This window comes from Molossus molossus, unplaced genomic scaffold (genome assembly GCF_014108415.1).
Source record: "Molossus molossus isolate mMolMol1 unplaced genomic scaffold, mMolMol1.p scaffold_m16_p_4, whole genome shotgun sequence".
NCBI lineage: Eukaryota > Metazoa > Chordata > Mammalia > Chiroptera > Molossidae > Molossus > Molossus molossus.
The window spans coordinates 82,628,455-82,642,959 of NW_023425377.1; the positions used below are offsets into that span (position 1 = coordinate 82,628,455).

The window sequence follows — 14,505 nt, forward strand, 5'->3', positions numbered from 1 at the left end:
CCAAGCTTGCTTCTGTCTTTTACCTTTTGACCATGGAGGCTTTAAAATGTTTTATGTAGTGAAATTTGCTTAGCTTTTCCTTTATAGGTTCTAGGTCTCCTGTCTTGTTTAAGAACGTCTTCCTCTCACTAAAATATGGACAGTTATTCTCCTGATTTTTCTCTAACTTTCTACTGTGTTTATTTTTATATTTAGATACTTAATCCAAATGGTGTGTGTGTGTGTGGAGAGAGAGAGAGAGAGACAGAGAGAGAGAAAGAGACAGAGAGAGAGAGAGAGAGAGAGAGAGAGAGAGATGAGTGGTATATGTGTGTGTACATGTATGTGTGAACTTGTGAAGGAGGGAGGTGAAGGAAGGATCTAACTTCATTTCTTTCAGATATAGAGCCAATTATGTCAACATGATTTATCAAATAAACCACCTTACTTATGCTGAGCTGAAATGCCAGTTTGTCATTTATAAAGTTTCCCAAATAAACTTAGAACCTTTTTAGGACTTTCTAGTTTATCCTTCTAATTTGTATCTTTATTCACGTGTGACACATTATTTTCATTACATAGCTTTAAAACAATATTTAATTTCGCCCTGGCCGGTTTGGCTCAACGGTTAGAGAGACCCGAGTTCAGTTCCCGCTAAGAGCATGTACCTCGGCTGCAGTTTGTCCCCGGCCCCGATTAGGGTTGTGTGGGAGGCGGCCACTTGATGTGTCCCTTTCACGTCGATGTTTCTCTCTATTTCTCTCTCTCTCTCTCTCTCTCTCTCCCCCCCCCACTCTATCTGAACAAAAATGGAAAATGTCCTCGAGTGAGGATAAAATAAAATAAAACAAAACAATATTTAATTTTGAAAAGGTAATTACCCTCACTCATCCTTTACAAGTTGTCTTGGCTATTCACAGACATTAATTGTTCCATATAAAATTTAAATTGATTTTTTTCAGTTAAAAAAAAAAAGGTATTGTAATTATAGCCGCAGTAAATGCACATATTAGTTTTGGGATAATTCACACTTTTATGTGCTTTCATCCTATTTAGAAACATGTCTAGAAATGATTTAAAATATTATTTTTATTTTTAAGTGAATTTTTCTTTTATTGGAGATATGCATATAATTTTAAAATATCAAATAGTACTAAAATAAAAATAAAGCTTTACAACTTACTAAAAATAAATCAAATAGTACAAAAAGTCCCAAGGTAGTAGTTCTTTACCATGTGACTCAGCATTTCTCCACCCTGCCACCTCCTCTACCTCTAATCCAATAAAACTATTAGTTTTATATTAAAACAAGGATAGTTTCATTATGGTACAACATGCAACTTTGTATCATTTTTTTAAAATAGAAAGAAAAACTTCAGATTGTTACTACTTCGATCATTATGGCAGTGGAAAAAATTAAAGAAATCCTGACCAGGCATATTGTACTAAAATTTTTCAGATTGTAGTTCAAACGTTTCTCCTCTTTCATTCAACTTTTTGCTCCTATTGTCTAAGATGTGGCCTAATAGGTGCTTAATAACTTCTTGTTAAATTATCTGAATTGATTATTCAATTAGTACAATCTAAGATCCCATTTATTTTTTCAGTAATCTCACCCTATTTTTTTTTTTTTTTAATCCTCACCCAAGGACATTTTTCCATTTTTTGATCAGATAGAGCAGGAGGGAGAGAGAGGAAGAGAGAGAGAAACATCGATGTGAAGGGACATATCGAGTGGCTGCCACCCGCACGACCAACCAGGGCCGGGGACAAACTGCAACTGAGGTACGTGCCCTTAGTGGGAACCGAACCCGGGTCTCTCTGTACCGCAGGCTGACGCTCCAACCACTGAGCCAAACCGGCCAGGGCTCACCCTATTTTTGATTTGTCTCAAAACTATAATGTCCATGAGACTAGGGAACATATCCCCACACTAGCATCGCTCCTGGCTATATATTTGTTCAATAGATGAATGAAAGCCACGCATAGTCCAGTATCAACTAGATCTTTCTCTCTGAATTACTAAGCTTCATCCTTTGCAACTGATGGTGAATCTAAATGTAGTGTTTACATTTATTTCTCTGGAATTTTATCCTATAAATGTGCTGTATACATCTGTCCAGATTGTTCTGACTTTTGTTCTTCCAGTTTTGAATGAGAAACAAAACCTTGCAAAAAAAAAAATAAGCATGGCTTCTGGGTCTCCATCCAGAGTATAGATAGAAACATCCATTAGGGCCCTTCTTATCAATTTAAAAGTTCAACCTGTTGCCCTGGCCGGTTTGGCTCAGTGGTTGGAGTATTGGCCTGTGGACCAGAGAGTCCTGGGTTCGGTTCCCGCTAGGGGCACGTACAAAAAACAAACAAACAAACAAACAAAGTTCAACCTGTTGAAGGCCAGCTATAAAGAAGTTCCTATGTACCAAATCCTTTGAAGACTATCTTCTGCGAAAGCATTCACATGCCTTCAGCTCTTATCTTTTTATTGTAATATGTGTAGTTCCTGGTCACCTGGATACAGGGATTTTCCAGTCCTATTTGCAGTCATCTAAATTGTGGAGGCCTTGTCATTGTCCAGGGGATGGTTTATCTAAAAGAGTCTCTCCTTCCTGCGATCATGGAGGCTCCCTCTTTTTTCATCTATATCCAGCCCCAAATAAAGTCAGCCACTTTCTTCCTGATTGTGTAATTGATCCAGATGTACAATCTAAGCATTTTGTCTTTGCTAAGGATTTGTAATCATACTGCTTTTCTCAGAACTTCACCCTTACAGAGTTAATAAAATAAGGTATTAATTTGACAATATGAAGCCCCCTTTAAGGATTTCTCAGGCTAAAATTTATGTTCTATAGCATCACCCATTGGTAAAGAGTGGTATTGCAAGGCCTCTTGGCCCTTGATATACTTGGTCCCCACTTATCCACGATTTCGCTTTTGTTGTTATCCATGGTCAACCACAGTCTGAAAATATTAGATTAAAAATTTCACAAATAAATAAGTCAAAAGTTTTAAATTGCACTTTGTCTGAGTAGTATAATAAAATCTCACACTGTCTCACTCTATCCCATCGGGGATGTGATCATCCCTTTGTCCAGCATTGCCATGCTGTACGTACAGTACAATAAGATAATTAGAGAGAGGGAGAGAGAGAGGGAGAGAGAGAGAGAGAGAGAGAGAGAAGAGTCCACATTCACCATTCACCTAACTTATATTACAGTATGTTGTCATAATTGTTCTATTATATTAGTTACTGTTGTTAATCTCTTGCTGTGCCTAATTTATAAATTAAACTTTATCATAGATATGTATAGAAAAAAACATAATATATATAAGGTTCAGCACTATCCTTGTTTTCAGGCACCCAGTTGGGAGTCTCGGAATGTATCTCCCACAGATAAGGGTGAACTACTGTACCAAAAATTCCGATATTGGTAAATGTAAAGTGAGGTGAGAGTCTATAGACATGGGAGAAATTTCAAAGAGGAAGCAGTAAAAAATAGGAAACTTTTTTTTTTTTTTTTTTTTGGTACATGCTCCTAGCAGGAACTGAACCCAGGACTCTCTGGTCCGCAGACCGATGCTCCAACTGCTGAGCCAAACTGGCCAGGGCAAAAATAGGAACCTTAATACTTGTGAAAATAACACATAGTTCAGAGAATGGGCTAAAAAAGGCCAACTTAACACTTCTCTGGACAAATGTCTTCAACTGAGAATGTTGATAGACTCTTTCCCAGGGAATTCTATTACTTATCTTAACCAGGGAATTCTATTAGCTCTTTAAATGGAAGCCAATAGGATTTAGAGTTACCCTTATAGCCAACTTTGCTGGAAACTGCTGTGAAATACCCTAGACTGGCCATCTGTATGCTCGCAGGAATATTTTACTCCTGTGCAGTATTGATGGTATAGCAGTGAGCAGAGCTGCTTTCCAAAGATATTTTGCTCTTTAGCTTCCAAAGAATTGATTGTTTTGGGGAAAGACTGGCAGTAACACTGCATGGAGTTTGAACCCACTGCATTAGAGAGCTTATTGAGGGAGAAAGTAAAAAACCGTGCAAAGGTCTGGGTTGGAGAGGGGTTTGTTGCTGAATGGTAGGGCTCGCCAGCATCCATGTGTCCCCCTTTCTTCATGGTAATGCAGCTGAGGGATATTTCCCAGCCCCCTTGCCTTTGGTTGGGGCCATGTGACCGAGTTCTGGCCCATAGAATGTGGCTGATAGTCTTTATATGCCTCTTCTAGGCCTGTCCCTATAATCAATCTCCTATCCACAATCCTCCAATCTTTCTACCTCTTCTACAGCAAACTTGGAAGCTACTTATTGAAGGTGGTGGCATCACAGTGGGGAAGAAACCTGGGTCCCTGAGTCAACATTTGTAAGAGAAACACTCAACCTGCAATGGATGTGATTTGAATGAGAAATAAACTATTATTGTACTGTCCTTAGAATCTTGCATTTATTCATTAGAGCTAGTGCAACTTACTCTACTATAGAAATTGTTACCTTGAAATGGATGGGATGCCACTGTAATCAAAACATAAATATATAACATGAGCTTAGAAATTGAGTAGCAATTTGAGAAACCTAAAAATCTTTATTCTTCAGGGACCTTTACATTGTCTGAGGCGGGGGTGTCTCAAAATTTCCACACACCAACAGCTACTTCGTCTTTCATTCTTCTCTTTTCTGAAGGGCACATTTATTGTGATGATCTGATCCACACTCCTCCATTTGAGACGGGAATCACTTCCAAACCTGATGGAAAAGACAGAATCACAGGGAGTACCTTGGAGCCTTGGACTTGGAGCTCGATCTATTCTCTCTTCTATTTTGCAACTACTTTAAAGCCACCTGTTGAAGATGGTGGTTATACAAGATGGAAGATCCCCAGGTCCCTGAGTCACCATTTGGAAGCGACCTAGCTAACCCACATTTGATTGCCATGTGAATGACAAATAAGCTTTTGTTGGGACCCTGGCCGGTTTGGCTCAGCGGTTGGAGCATCAGCCTGTGGTCCAGAGAGACCCGGGTTTGGTTCCTGCTAAGGGCACATACCTCAGTTGCAGTTTGTCCCTGCCCTGTTGGGGTCGTGTGGTTGGCAACCACTCGATGTGTCTCTCTCACGTCGATGTTTCTCTCTCTTGCTCCCCCCCTCTCCCTCCTGCTCTATCTGAAGATAAATGAAAAAAAAACAAAAAAAAAACCTTTTGTTGGGTTAAGATAGCGGGATGTGGGATTGTTGCCACAGCAGTGAGCGTTACTTTCACTTATTAATATAAATATAGGAGATGACTATATTTACAAAATACGCCAAATAGGAGAAGCCATTTGAGAAAAAGAAGTCAAAGAAGTTCAGGAGAAACAGAAGTATGCAGAAGCTGATAAACCAGGAAGAGAGATTCAAGAAGGAGCTGCCAATGGCGTTGGTGATGGTTGATCTTATGTGTCAACTTGGCTAGGCCAAGGTACCCAGATATTTGGTCAAACATGATTCTAGATACTTTTAGATCTGAAGGCATTTTTTAGATGAGATTAACATTTAAATCAGTAGACGGTGAGTCAAGCAGACACCCTCCATTCTGCAGCGGCCTTTTCCAATCAGTTGAAAACCTTACTAGAAAAGGGCTGACCTCCGCAGAAAAAGAGGGCATTCTGCAGTCGACTGGCTTTGCACTTCAGCTGCAATGCCTTCTGTTCCCTGGTCATCCAGTCTGCTAGTTATTGACTCTGTTTCTCTGGAGAAACCTGACTGATACAGCATTAAATCTATAAACTGGTTGAAGATGATACAGATTTTGAAAAACCTATATATTTAACAACTAGAAGGAAGGGAGCAATTTCCCTGAGCACTGAGGGCTGAAGCTGCATTCTAAGGAGAAAAGTGGAAGTAATGTCTAATGCTGGAGAGGAGCATGAGTTGGGGAGGAGAGCATCAAAGGCATAGATGGAAGCATTGAACTTCAGGAGAAAGGGAGATTAATTGATTGATTCATTGATTGATTGACTTGCCTAAACTTGAAAAGAGAAAGGAAAGTCTGGTTGCCCCCTGGAATGTTTTATTCTGAGCAAATTACAACATGGCTCAAAAACTGAGGTGGGACTTTCTCCCCTCATTAATACATGGAAGGTCCCACCATTCGTGATTTTGTTTTTTCCTCAATGACCTCTAGACTTTAGCTATTCCCTTTGACTTTCAACATAAGTCTGGTTTATGTGCTTCAATCAGCTGTACCCCCCCACCCCCCACCATATCTCCCCAGTTCAAGTTAAAAGCTACATTAAATCATTCCCCTCACTCCACCCAGCCCCACCCTGTCTGGTGCTGTCTGTGCCTCTGCACTGTAGGACCAGCTGAGCCACTCCTAATAGTCCCATAACTTGGTCTCTCAGGGGGAGTGGGTCCAGTTAACCCTGGGTTCATCACTCTGGTTGTTGGTAAAAATTGCAGCAGGAAGCTTTTTTTTAAATTTTATTTTATTAAAAAAATTTTTTTTCCTTTATTGATTTTAGAGAGAGGGGAAGTGAGAAGGAGAGAGAGAAACATTGACAAGAGAGGATAATGATTGGTCACCTCCTGTATGCTCCCCACTAGGGATTTGGTCTACAACCTGGGCATGTGGCCCTGACCGGGAATCGAACGGGTGACCTCTTGGTGCATGGGTCGATGCTCAACCACTGAGCCACACCGGCTGGACTACAGCAGAAAGCTTTTATCCAAAGGCTGGTATAATCTCTAGGAAACCCTATTTCCTACCTTCTTGATCTGTGATCTATGATCTTGATTTGTAATCATCCTTTATGCTCCTCTTTCTGCCTCCTTCCCTCTCTGAACTATTCTGGTGCTTTGGCCCCTGGTGTCTGCCAACTTGTCTCCAGCTCTTTCCAGCCAATCCAGTTCTGGGTTCCCTCTCCCCAGAGTCGTTTGGGAACTGGAGTTCATCCTCTGCACCTCCCCAGGGCCGGGGTCCAGCTCTGCTCATCCAGGGCTAACCTACAACCAGACACAGATATCTTTTATTTCTTTGCTGATTCATCTGCATTGTCATAGCAACCACAGGGTACATATATTCTTCAATCCCAAAGGGGCAGGGGCTGGGAGAGGTTTAGACCCTTTTTTTAACCAAACATCTTGGATGGAACCAACTAAAGAAAGCATGGACAAAACGAAGTCTTGTGTTTGTTCTTTCTATCAACAAGTATTTGAGTTCCTTCTATGGGAAGCAGTGTGGTGTACTGTGGCTAAGCCCACAGGCACTGGATTTAGCTTGCCTGAATTCAAAATCCCCAAATCTCCATTTACTAGCATATTATTTATCCTCCCCATACCTCAGTTTCTTCCTCTGAAAAATGAGCACCCATAATAGTGCCTATCTCCTAGGGCTACTGTGAGGAGTAATAAGTTAATACACAAGTAACAGCCTAGGTAAAGGTTCCTTTGACATGAACATCTCCCTGGTGTCTACAAAGCAGCTCTCTTGACCTATGCCCAGAGTCCTTTTGAAACTGGAGTTCATCCTCTGAACCTCTTTAAGCTGGGGTTCAGCTCTGCTCACCCAGGGCCCATCTACAACCAGACACCAGCATCTTTCATCTTTGCTGATGCATCTGCATTACCATAGCAACATCTCTGATCCTGAGAGACTAAGGCTCACGTGGTAGACTCAGAATCCAGACTCAAGGCCCCAGGAGTACATTGTGACTACAGGTAGGCAACGTCCTCTCTATCCACATAAGAAATGTCCAAACCCTTAGAGGATTTCTATGAGTTCTATGAGTTCATTTGAACCAAACTGACAATAATTGCCAGGAAGTAAGATCTCAAATGCTTTGGAGAATGACAGTTTGCAGTTTCTTTCATACATTTGGAATTAAGGAGGGGAGTAAGGAAGATTACACGAAGGTGGGGAAAAACAAGGCAGGGATTGGATTACAAGAGTTAACAAGATTATGTGCTCTCTAGAGGGTGGTTCTGCTTCTGAGCGGTCTGAAAGAAGAGGCATTTCAAAGGTATGTTAACCTAGATGCACAGAAACAATGGCTAGGGCTTGCTTAAGGCAAAAATATACCTTTTACTAGGGAAGCTATAGGTCTGAGGCATGACTACCCGCCATGACCTGCCCAGTTAGGAAATTTATGATCAGATCAATGCGAAGATTACTTTCGGATAGATTTATTACAGCACTCCTTTTTCTCCACATCTCTGAGCCCTGGTCTCCTCAAAATGGTAGTGTGGTTCCCGGTTCCCTCACTCAAGGTTGTCTTGCGGTTCTGTTGAGATAGTGGAGAGAATGCACTTGTCATTGGGAAGTGGAGATTAGAGATAGCTGAACATCACCTTTTCTGCAAGTTTCTCTGCCCCTTTGGCCTACTTTACTCCAAGGGCCAAATGGGGAGTGGACATGGAGGAGTGGGCAGGTGGACCAGGGGCTGACTGTAGTAATCAGAGGATACCAGGCAGGGTTGTCCCCACTCTGTGGTGCCTTCTCTCACTGCACCATCCTGCCGTAGTGTTCACACACCTCCGCACCTTCACTTGTCTAACTGCTGGCTTTCCTCACCAGCTGCACCCTCATGGAGACAGGGCTGGGGAGGAGTTTGGGGCCAAATATGGCACAGAGTAGGTGCTCAGTAAGTTAAATGTTCCACCAATGAAGAATAACATGTGAAGATCTCAGAGGAGTGCCTATGAGAAGAGTCACAGCTTCTTGCTGGAGGCCAATTTCTCTCAGCTGTCACTGTTTACACCAGAGGTCCCTCCACCAACAAAATCACAGAATTTGGGAATGCTGGGGCCCAATTTGCTCACGCAGAAAATCAAGGTTTGGAGACAAAAAGTGGCTGCCCAGTCACTCGCCTACGGTGGCAGAGCTAGAGTGACCAACCATTCTGGTGTATCAGGGACTGAGGAGTTTCTAGGAACGCGGGACTTGCGTAGCTCACACAGGGACAGTCCCAGGCAAACCAGGGCGGTAGGGGCTGGGGCTGGAACCTAGGGACCTTCTTGCTCTGAGTCCTTCTACCCCTTACGGGGGAGAAAAATGTCCAGGGCAAAACTCCAGCCACCCCCCAACCCCACTCTGCGCCACCAGGCGGCCCCCACAGGCAAACGACTGCTGTAGAAGCGCGGTCCCTGCGCACTCCCCCGAGGTCCTGCGCCAGGGTAGGGGCGCGGACACAGGGACCCACGGCGGCACAAAGAGGCCTGGCCGCGCGGCAGTTTTGAAAATACCAAGGAAGTTGATCTGGGCCAGGGCCCAAGAAGTGACGAAGAGGGAGGGAGCTAGGGAGGGGGCGCGGGGATCCAGCGGCCGCAGAGCTCGCCGGCCTCCAGCGGGGAGCGCGCAGGCGGTGGGATGGGCGGCGGGCGCGGCGCCCCCAGGCTGCGACCCCGGGAACCCTCCTCTCCGTGCGCCGCCTCCGCGGCCCGGCGCTCCAGCAGAACTCCGGCTCCCAGCCCGGCTCCTGCGGGCGGCGCGTAGGGCGGCGATCCGGTGCCCCTCGAGGAGCCGCCGGCTTCACCGCGGTCACCACGCAGCTCGAGCCGCGCGCAGCGAGGCCCTCCCGAGGCCCCAGCACAAGGGACCATGAAAGGTAAGCCCCGCGTGCGCTCGAGTTCCCCGGCGATAGCCTGTGGGACCACCCCACCCAGGCGGGGCTAAGAAGAGGACTCCCCCGGGCAGTTCAGGGCACTTCTTGCCTCTCCGACCGACCCTCTTGCGGAAGGTATTGGGAGGACAGCGTGGAGCCCTGAAGTCAAGATGAAGGGGAGAGGAACATGGAGAAAGTTCATACAGTCCTGTCCTGTGCATTGCCGTAGCCCTGAAATATGGTTTTAAATTCCAAAGAGGTTTCCGATCTCTTTAACCAGTCAGCGCAGAAAGGTGTCACCAGCCCAGCCTTATAGCGGTGTAAATCCCCGCCCAGGAGATTCAAATCAGAGGCTCCTGCAGCCTCCGCCTAGCCTTCTGCCCAGCGCCAGGCCAGGGGTTCTCCTCCAGCAACTTCCACCCCTTCTTCAGGAGAGCCCTTCGGAGTCCCTTAGTCCAGGCCCTGCCCTTCCCAACCTATGAACCCTGGCTGACCTGCCCTGCCCTCTGACCTCCTGGGAACAAAGCAGCTAGAGAAGACCTGTGGTCCAGGCCTGAGCTGTCCCCAGGGCAGTGGGTCATCAGATGCTGGCCCTTACAACCAGTTCTTGGGATGGAAACAAGAACCAGACTTGGTCCCAGATGCTCCTACCTGGGCCTGGCTTTCTCGAGGCCTGGGAAAGAACATGCTTGGTCTTCGGGTTCATTTTCAGGCTAAGGGAGAGGCAGGCTATGCCGCTGCGAACCATCATTGTTTTTTCATGCTGTCTCCCATGTTTTTCATTAATCCTTCCATAGTACCCAGGGCAGATGCTTGTGCTCCTAGCAGTGAGAACCTCACTACCTATTCGACTTATTGAACGTTGATACTGCAAAGGACCTCTGAGGTCATCTGCAGGGCTTGAAACTCTACTCTCAGGTGGCACTGAAGAAGCGGCTGTTTGTCTGTTTTCCATATAAAGGCCAGAGGGTTTCTCTGATTGAATACAGCCTCCATAGTTGAGGAAACTGAGGTCCAAACAGGTAGGCCCAGTTTCGTGGGTATGCAACCTGTGCATTCCCACAGGGCCCTGCACTTGGAAGGTCGCGGTGCTAGGTTAACGCTCTGCTGTCACTGTCTCAAAATTCTTAATAATTTTTTTTTTTAACAAGGGACCCCCACACTTTTATTTTACACTGGGCCTCGCAAATTATATTGCTGGTCCTGTGGACAAGAGAAAGGACTTGCTTAAGATTCACAGCTAGTGCCCGGCTGGTGTGGTTCAGTGGATTGAGCATTGTCCCATGGACGAGAGGCTCTGGTTCAATTCCGGGTCAGGTACATGCCCTCTGTTGCAGGCTCGATCCCCGGCAGGGGGCGTGCAGGAGGCAGCCAATTGATGTTTCTCTCTCACATGGATGTTTCTATCCCTCTCTCTCTAAAAAAATAAAATAAAATAAAATAATCGCCCTGGCCAGTTTGGCTCAGCAGTTAGAGCGTCGGCCTGCGGTCCAGAGAGACCTGGGTTCGGTTCCCGCTAAGGGCGTGTACCTCGGTTGCAGTTTGTCCCCGGCCCTGGTTGGTCGTGTGGGTGGCAGCCACTCGATGTGTCCCTTTCACGTCGATGTTTATCTCTTTCTCTCTTCCTCTCTCTCCCTCTCTCTCCCTCCCACTCTATCTGAACAAAAAATGGAAAATGTCCTTGGGTGAGGATAAAAAAAAAAAAAAATCAAGAAAAATGTATTAAAAAAAAAAAGGTTCACAGCCAGTCAGGGAGAGTAAAACCCAGGCCTCCTGACTTCCAGGCCAGAACACTTCCTTCTCTGGTCGCTCTGTCCTTCCTGATGGCCTCACCATGTTTTGGGCTGTCTGGGATGAAGCTAGCAAGTTATAATCAACCCCCAGGAGTTTGAGTGGCAGCAGGAGGAGCCTTACCCAGGAGATTTCTGCTCTGGGCTATTACATCTATGGAGCCTTACACTCCTCAGTCAGCCGGCTGGGGCAGGTCATTACCCAGAAGCCTCCCGGAAGATCTTAGACCACAGGCCTGGAGCCCACGCTGCTCTCGGCCTTAATGATGCTGCTGAGATGCTGCACATTCTCAGAGTGGTTTGGCTGCACCGACCATCCAGACAAACGCTGTAAGAGAAAATACAGTGCGGACAAAACAGGCAGGGCCGAAGTCCTCTGAAATGGAGGAGACACCCAGCTCCCAAGGAACAGGGAGTCGGGAACATATGACCCGCCTTTCTGAAACTCCGCGAGGCAATTCTCCTCTGAGTCGAGGAGAAAAGGGCTGGTGTGATAATATTTAGAGGAGGTTCCTGAGAAGGACCAGCTGAATGTTTCCTCATGTTACCAGATCTCAGTGGCCTGCTGGCCGGGAGGTTGGGAGTCCCAGAAAGAAGCCCAGTGCCTGCCCCTCTCGCTTCCTTTTTCTGCTCTCAACCAACAGCCACGTGGGGCCCAATTCCTGCCCATTGAGGCCTTCAGGGCAGCTCTCGTGTATTTTTCCTCCAGTCTCCAGGAAACCTTCCAGTGCTCTCCCATAATATACCGGGGACCAGGGCCGCGGAGCTCCAGGGAAAGACGAGGGGCACACCTCCTGCTGGGTCTTCCCTTGTCCTCATCGGGAGCCAGGAATTGCCGCCACCTCCGCCTGAGATGGAAAAGGCAGGGCAGACAGCAAATATTTGGCCTTTGGGATCTGTGGAGTGTGAAAAATCAAGATTTTTTTTCACCCACATGGAAAAAGGAAAGTGCCCGGCAGAACAGGGCAGCCCCTTCCAGAGCGACTCTTCCCGGAGGGGAAGCTGGCTTTAGATGCTTCTCCAAAGGCCCCACCAATCTGAGAATTACATCTGTTGACAAAGATTCACCGTCCCCTCTCAAAGCAAAACACAGTGATGTTATGTTTTGAGGGGGAGAGGACTGTTGGCGGGACGGTACTTAAACAAGAAAACACGTTCTCTGAGGAGCACTGCCCCCAGTGGCCAGGAGCCAGGGCTGACTCTGCCAGCCAAGCTGTTTCCACCCCAAGGCCCCTCCTGCCTGCCTGCCAGCCAGCCAGGCCTCCCAGGCAGCTGCAGCTTTTGATGCAAGCTGGCACCTAGCCCCAGGTGCAGCCCCTCACACCTGAAGGCCACACAGCTGCCTCCAGCCCCTTGGTGACGGGCCCACCTTGGAGCTTCCCACTGGCTTGGCTGAGCCTTTAAGAGCCACCTGTAAGATTGTTTCCATAGCTCTGATGAAAGCGTCCTGTCATGGGAGCCCACCCACCCCCAGCAGCAGCCTGGCCCTGCCTTCGAAGTGTTTCCCCCTCTGGGTCCTGGTCTCCTGGGTATCCCTGAGGCCATCCTGCTCTGCTGCACGGGACTCCGCCCCGGAGCTCTGGGCCTGAGTACCACTTGGGGAGCAGAAATGATTTGGTGGAAAACAGGACTGCTGCAGGGGCCGCTCTTTGCCTCTGGGAGACTTGTCCTCAGCTGCCACGGATGGACAGGGCAGAGACACGCTCCACTGTTCCCCAAGAGTGGGAGGAACAGCCCCTCCCCACAGAATCAGAGAGCAGTGCCCACTCCATGTGGGCAAAGGACCGGCAGGGGGAGGAGGGGGCTGTGGAGTACAGCAGTGTGATCTCAGGAAAATCCACCTCCCATAGCTCCATGAGGGGAGATTATCCACTCAGGAGCAGGCAGACTGGATATCCTTTGGAAGTCTGACCTCTATCCCCAGACCCTGGGGCAGGAGAAAGACTAGAAGAAAAGGAGCTGATGTGGCAAAGGTGCAAAGACCCCTAAAGCCCAAATCAGGGGAGAGAGAAGGGGCTTGGATGTTGGGGATCACCTCCAAACTCTCAGACACACACACACACACACACACACACACACACACACACACCACTGGTCAACTTGCCATCCAGCTGGGGTGATTTTAATAACTGAAGACTCACATCCCATAGCTAATTTCAGAGAGAGGAAAAATAATTATTTTTCTTAGTAGATGTTGGTGGATAGCTTGGCAGTTTTCGTGAAGGACAGGCAGCTGTGCTGGGTGTTAGACTAGGCAAGTACAGCAGCATGACAGACTGTGCCAGTCATATATACACTGCCCATGTGAATTATGATCGAACTAGTGTGTGTGTGTGTGTGTGTGTGTGCGTGTGTGCTGTGAGCGCTGAAGCCCAAGGTTAGGCCCAGCTCTGTCACAGACTACTTTATGACTATATAACTAGAATGAAGTCATTGATACTCCTTGGCTCTCAGTCTCCTCATCTGCAAGTAGACTGGATGATCTTTGAGGTTCTTTCTAGTGTTAACATTCTACTGTATTGTTTTTTCTTCTGTGAGTGTACACACACACGCACACACACACACACACTCATTTCCCCACAGAGTGTGAGTTTCATGAGCATGGGGTTCCCGTCGGCTTCTTTCCTGACTCACTCCCACACAGTGCTTGTTACATAGGAGGTGTCCACTATATTCGTTTAGGGGGTATATCTGAGTCTTCCACTGGGCTGGAATCGTTAAAGGCAGGTATCACACCGTGGTATTCTCAGAACCTAATGTAGGTGTTCAGTGAAGATTTATGCAAATATTTATTGACCAACTGCTAATTGCTAGGGCTTATATATCCATGTCCAAGAAAGATGCAAAGAAGAGCTCAGACACTACCCTTTCTCTCAAGGAGCTTACCCTTTGCTAGGACACTTAAGATTTGTGCCCAAACCATTAAAAAAAGACTAAGTGGTAAGTGTCATAAGAGAGGTCCCAGGAGGCAGCTTGGGTGGTATTGGTTCTTTCTGCGTTTCTCCTCCTTCGCAGGTTGAGTCTATGGTTTCATCTGTGGACTCCTTGGCTCTTACTGGGCATCCATTCTTACAACAGTCTTGCCCAGTTTCATAGATTTGACATGGGAATAGGTGGATGATACCAGATTTACCTTTCTGAGCTCTAGA

The 14,505-nt window shown here is 46.6% G+C and overlaps 1 protein-coding gene across 1 annotated transcript in view; it reads left to right on the forward strand.

Annotated features, from left to right (window-relative positions):
• The first annotated feature begins 9,399 nt into the window (after window positions 1–9,399).
• Window positions 9,400–14,505, forward strand: part of SCARA3 (scavenger receptor class A member 3) — a 39,134-nt gene continuing 34,028 nt past the window's right edge. The window contains exon 1 of the mRNA XM_036242065.1: window positions 9,400–9,569. Coding sequence (XP_036097958.1) covers window positions 9,563–9,569 — 7 coding nt within the window. The 5' untranslated portion in view covers window positions 9,400–9,562. The remainder of the gene's footprint in view (window positions 9,570–14,505) is intronic.